Genomic DNA, 5,960 nt, shown 5'->3' on the forward strand with positions numbered 1-5,960 from the left:
AAAAAAAAAAAAAAAAAAACAAAAAAAACACCAAGGTATAAAACAAGAAATCTGAAAGGACCCATAAGAAGAAAACCTTTAAGACTTTCAAGAATTAAAAAAGAAGTTAAATAGAAAGGTAGATTGTATTTGTGGGTAATGTTCAGTTTCATGTTAAATAAATTAGCATGTGAGAGTAGCAGGGGAAATTCTGAGGGGGAAAACATGGTTAATGGTGGTGGGAAGGATACTGAAGAAGAGTATCAAATTATTCAGTTCAATTAGTTGGGTAGACCTAAAGATGTATGAGAGTTTAGTTCAGAATCAAGAGTATTTTGGATGAGTGGTTTGGACCAGCTGGCTGTTGAGGAAGAAAATCAGACTAGATCTATGTTGCTTCTTGTTGTCTTTATGCTGGAGATGCGCACTGGCAGCCACCACCGACAGTCTAGCTGCTTCACTTTACAGGAGGCTGTTATCAGCCCAGGCCCAGTGTCTTAACCTCCAGCTGTTCTGCACCACGTGTGTCAGCTGGGTCTGGGTGTTTGGATTTGAAACCTTTGCCTTACATCAGTATTGAATTCCAGACAAATAAATTTAAATATCAAAAAATTCTAGAAAAATTAAACAGATGGCTTTTTCTTTTAATTAGGGAAGTCCTTTCCATATAAAGTATAAAATTCATAATGAAAGATTTATTTATAACATCGTTTTTTATGTATCAGGAGACAGTTTTTCCTAGTTTCTTTTTTCTTTTTAAATAACACATGACAGCGGATTAAATTCCACAATTTAATTTACAAATAGCTTATTCAAATCATTAGCAAGATGAATTTGTGAAACTTGAGAAAATTAGATGGTAGCCAGATAATAGATTATTTAAATTTCTGATTGAATTCATAGAGGTAGAATTTTTCTATCAAAGCATATGAATTTTTTTAAAAAGGTTTGGGCACATTTTAAGTGGTTATTTCTTAGGAATATTGAACCAGATGTTACTTCTACCAGAAATGTGTATCTCAGAGAAGAACCAGGTTTTTTCCATTTTATCTCTTTAGAATAGGTACATTTCTCACTTTAATTTATATTTCTTAGCTATTTTAGTGAGAATAACAAAGCACCCAGTCTCAGATTTTTAAATCTGGACTTAAGGTGTTTGAATAAAATTGATCACAAGAAAAGCTGTCTCCCTTACCAAAAGAAATCATTAGAATATGTAGTATAGGTGAAAAAACTTGCAACTGAATCTTACCTGCCTGCTATCTTCAGCTTTTTTTTTTTTCTCAAAGATTTATTTATTTATACAAGCGCTGGACTATAGGTCAGAGGTGCAGGGGTGGTGAGACGATTCACCAGAGACAGAGTGGGGAGCAGAACAGGCAGATCGACGAAGTACACTGCTAATGGGAGCAGCAGGTGGTCAGGAGAGGTCTGCCACGCCATGTGGTCACCTCCGGGCAGGCGGGGATCGAACTTATGTAGAAGTGGCTTTAGCTTCTCAGTGCTGTGCTTTAACCCGCTGCGCCACCAGGGAGGGCCTCAGCTTTTTTTTTTTAACTCACCAAAGAGTAACATTTGTTGCTGTGACTTATTGCTACGTTTGTTTATTTAATAGCATGAATACAACAGTGTCTGAGAGTCCCTTCAAGTGCGATCCTGATGCTGCCAAAGCGATTGTGGATGCTGTAAGTAAAGTAGAAAAATATCGGATGGTTTAACTCATAGCAGGAATATAAAGGACCGGGGGGAAAATAATAATGATGATGATGATGATGATGATGATGATGATGATGATGACGACGATAATTAATAATAAACAGCTAACAGCTATATACCAGACACATTTTACGGGGGTGGAGTGGGGAATGGGATCAGAACGGTGGGGGGAAGGAAGTGCACTGTACTGTGGTGATGGACATGGGTGATTTGGTGATGGAAAGCCCGTGGGGATTACAACTGAGTTGGAAAAAGGCACAAAATGATGTAAAAATAAACTATTATATTATTTTTTTTTAAAAAAAGCTAAGAAGTTAGTGTTGAAATGTGAGGAAAGGTTTTCTTTCAGCAAACGTTTCAGCACCTCCTATGTGTACATTACTGTGACTTGAGTGCAAAAACTGAACATGCATAAATAAACAATTGGCTGACGGGGAGATGAGGCAGTTCCTGGTTCACCGTAAAGTGGTGGACGGGAGTGTGGGACAGTTTGTAAAGTGAAAATGACTCCAGGATATACCAGCAAGCGCAAGGACTGTGTACCTGTCCGAAGGCATTTTTCACAGAAGAACCCATGGAAAGTTACTGGACTTGGTTTTAGCAGTGACTGAGAAACTTATCAAATTTCAGAACCATTGCAGTAGTTTACAATCCTAGAAAAGATGTGTGTGAGCTACTAAACCATCTGTCAGAGAAATAATTTTGGTTTTTTTGCTATTTTTAATGATCTGACCTGGATTAATCATAAGATTGAATTTATCATGATGAATTATCTAGACGAACTAGATCATCTTATCCTCATTTACAATAATAAGTAGGGATAATAAAAGAAAATGAGGTCTAATTCTTTACTGCTTTGTAAATAGGGGTGATACAAGGAGAAAGTACAATTTAACAATGAAGCCAAGACATTTTTATTCACCTTTATTTATAATCCTGAAATAGTTGAAATGAATAAGAAAAATTGGAAAAAAGCCATTGGTCAGCATCATTACTTCTCTCTATGACACACTGCCCACATTTTACATGTGTATAGAATCATCATATATGCATACATTTATTTTTATTCTTCATCTTGAAAAACTTTTTTATAATTTGTTCTGTGTGTCACAGAGATTTGAATTTGTTAGCATTTCTTAGCAGTAGAGTGTACCTACTACATTTTGTGATTTATTTTTAGAACTTAAAAGTGGGGATAATTGCCTTTTTTCAGATTATTTTATTTTTTTAGTTTTAAAGATTTGCTTTTATTTATTTATGCATACAAGAACTGGGGTGCAGGCCAGAGGTGCAGGGGGAGGGTGAGAAAATCTACCAGAGACAGAGTGAGGAGCAGAACAGGCTACTGAGATACACTGCTGAGGGGAGCAGCGGGTGAGGCAGGAGAGGCCTGCACAGGAGGGAGGCCCTCGAATTATTTTAAATTGTTGTGTCAGTATACCTACTTTCTTTCTCAGATTAAACTAATGCATTGTAATGTTTTCTTGTAGTTACCACCACCATGTGAGTCTGCCTGCACAGTACCAAGTGATGGTGAGATCAATATTCTAAAAATGATGTTAAAATTATATACATAGGTGGGAAAATTAGATCTACAGATACAGATATAGCTTACATACTACCTACATATGGAGGAGAAGTGTAGGAGAAGGGTCATATTGGAGTTCCATGGTACGTGGGAGAAACCATTGCTACTTCCTATGCCCCGTCTCACTGCAGTTTCCAAACCAGACCCTGTTTTTTCCTGAGTTCTGGGTAGATGCCTTGAAGACACTGGAGCAGGCTTGGCTCCGTGGCCCTCTCACAAGCTGCGTCACCCTGAAAATAGCTCTCTCTCCCCTTTAGATGTAAAGTTTTTCTGTATAAATTGCATAAATCACATATTTGTGTAATTAGTATCAGAAGTAAGGAAATCCCAGACAATGCTATAATAAATTACCTATTTTTGTCATAGTAAAACTTAGCATTTTTGTATATTTGTTTTAAGGTAAAGCACAGTAGGATACATTAAAGCTAGTATGTTCTTTGTGTTATGTATTGCACAAATTGTATACTTAATAGGGATTCTAATTTGTTTTTCTTTTCTCTGAATACAGTGGACAAGTGGTTCCATCACCAGAAAAACTAAGAAAATAAACTTCTCTGAAAATCTGGCTGATGTTGCTGCATCCAATTCATCTGGAAGTATTAGATCAAAAAGTAGTGGCTTTTCAGGGCTTTAAATTTATAGAACTAAACTAACTAAAGCAGATTCTGCTATGACCAAGCCTATGTATTCAAAATATTCTCTCCCGAAAAGCATTTAACATCTCAACTAAGAAGGCTTTTGGTACATGCTTAAGATCAAAGCAGTAGTAATTTGGAAGTCAAATGTGCAAGATAAATGTGTATTGGGTGTATGTTTCCCATGTGTTAGGAAATAAAATTATTTTGCTGAAATTTGATTTATGATACTTTTATTTTAATCTGAACCCTGGCATTACCAAGAGATGTGGGGGTGGTTTGGTGTTTGTTAAGAATGAATGATCTTACAGTTCAATTTTGTACTAGTCTAAAATGGCATATTTTTTAGGAGCCTGAGCTCAGGGTTCTGTTGAGATTTCTAGTTTTAAATTAATTTCAGGGGACTTCTAACAGTCCAATTGCAGTTTTTTAAGTTGTCTACTTGAAAATACTTGTCAAGATTCATCTTCATGTCCCATTCATTGATTGCCTTTCCTCATTCAAGTTGTGATTTCATGGTTTTGGGTGTGTGACAGGTGATTTTTAGTAGTATCCTAGTTTGTCTGTTATGTTAGGTGACTTTTTAGGCCCTACTTTTTATTTTTTAACAGGCATCACCTTATTTAGGGTTAGCATGTGGGTCCTGACCTACTTTTGTGGGCTGTGGTTTTAGTCAAAGTTAATTTTTAGGAGCTTTTGATTTTTGTTGGTTTTCATTTTACCTCGTGCTGCTGAGGTCTCGGCTGATGTGCCTTCTGGGGGCTCAGTGAGGAGGGAAATGGGTGTCCCCTAATTTTTACCCACTACCCTGGTACTTCTGGGCAAGGAAAAAGAGTCTTAGGCTGCAGGAATAAAGAATCTTCCTTGCTAGCTATAGATTACCCACTACAGCTGGCTCTTTCAGGCGCAAACCATCCACCTCCCTGAGTAATTGTTACTGGAAAAGGGAGTTTTCATGCCTCGTGGAGAAGGGGTGCCTCTCCTGGTGGCTTATTTCTGGTTGGGTTCCCAGTGAGTCCCTCTTGCCAGGTTTATCATGCCAACCAACAGGACCTCTGTTGCGTGCAAGGCAGGAAGGAGCCTATCTGGGCTGATTTCCATGTTAGGTCAAGGGCCAGGAAGGCCTCTCCTCCTCTGGGTGGTGCATGTGCCTGCCACTGTGCTGTGTTCTGGTCTTGAGATCCTGAGCTTTGTTTGTTTTTGTGTCCGCTCAGGATTCTCTTTTGGTTGTCTCTTTTGCCATTTTCAGGTTTTATAGCTGTGCATAGGAGGGAGGGCCAGGGAATAACAAGTTTATATGCCATCTTGCCGGGGCCAAAATCAGACATCAACATTGAGATTGTTGTTTGACTTATTTTAAAATTTATTTATTTTGAAGCATACAGAGATGGGGTACAAGCCAGAGGTGCAGGGTGGTGAGAGGCTTCACCAGAGACAGAACGGGGAGTAGAACAGGCAGATCAACAAAGTACACTGCTGAGGGTAGCGGTGGGTGGGTCAGGAGAGGTCTGCCTCGCCATGTGGTCACCTCCGGGACTGGGATTGAGCCTGCACTGAAGCGGATGCAGCTCACTTGCAATGCTGCGTCCTTACTCTTTGCATCATCAGGGAGGGCCCAACATTGAAATTTTTTAAAAAATAATTTATGCTTACAGAACTGGGGTACAGGCCAGAGATATGGGTAGGAGGATTCACCAGAGACAGAGTGGGGAACAGAATAGGCAGATCACTGAGGTACACTGCTGAGGGGAGCAGCAGGCTGTTCAGGAGAGGTCTGCCACCCCATGTGGGTCAGCTCCCTGGCAGGGGATCAAACTCATGCTGCAGTGTCTTTGGAGACCTTCATAATGTGGTGCTTTAACCCATTGCACCACCAGGGAGTGTCCCCCAACATTGAGATTTTAATAACATTTCTCATAATTCTTTTCGTGAGTCCTGTTTTTAAATGCTGCTTCTGTCATCATAATATTTGGTTTCTGAGGTGATTTATAGATTTGGGTAACCAGTACAATGAAAGATTATACAGTGTGGAGGATGCCACA

The 5,960-nt window shown here is 39.0% G+C and overlaps 1 protein-coding gene across 1 annotated transcript in view; it reads left to right on the plus strand.

The window, feature by feature from the left end:
• Window positions 1-4,139, plus strand: part of PPA1 (pyrophosphatase (inorganic) 1) — a 22,730-nt gene extending 18,591 nt beyond the window's left edge. The window contains exons 9-11 of the mRNA XM_004680810.2: window positions 1,595-1,664; window positions 3,186-3,228; window positions 3,792-4,139. Of these exons, the coding sequence (XP_004680867.1) occupies window positions 1,595-1,664; window positions 3,186-3,228; window positions 3,792-3,823 (145 nt within the window). The 3' untranslated portion in view covers window positions 3,824-4,139. The remainder of the gene's footprint in view (window positions 1-1,594; window positions 1,665-3,185; window positions 3,229-3,791) is intronic.
• Window positions 4,140-5,960: the final 1,821 nt, after the last annotated feature.

Source organism: Condylura cristata, unplaced genomic scaffold (assembly GCF_000260355.1).
Source record: "Condylura cristata isolate star-nosed mole 26May11 unplaced genomic scaffold, ConCri1.0 scaffold00011, whole genome shotgun sequence".
In the NCBI taxonomy this organism is placed as follows: Eukaryota; Metazoa; Chordata; class Mammalia; order Eulipotyphla; family Talpidae; genus Condylura; species Condylura cristata.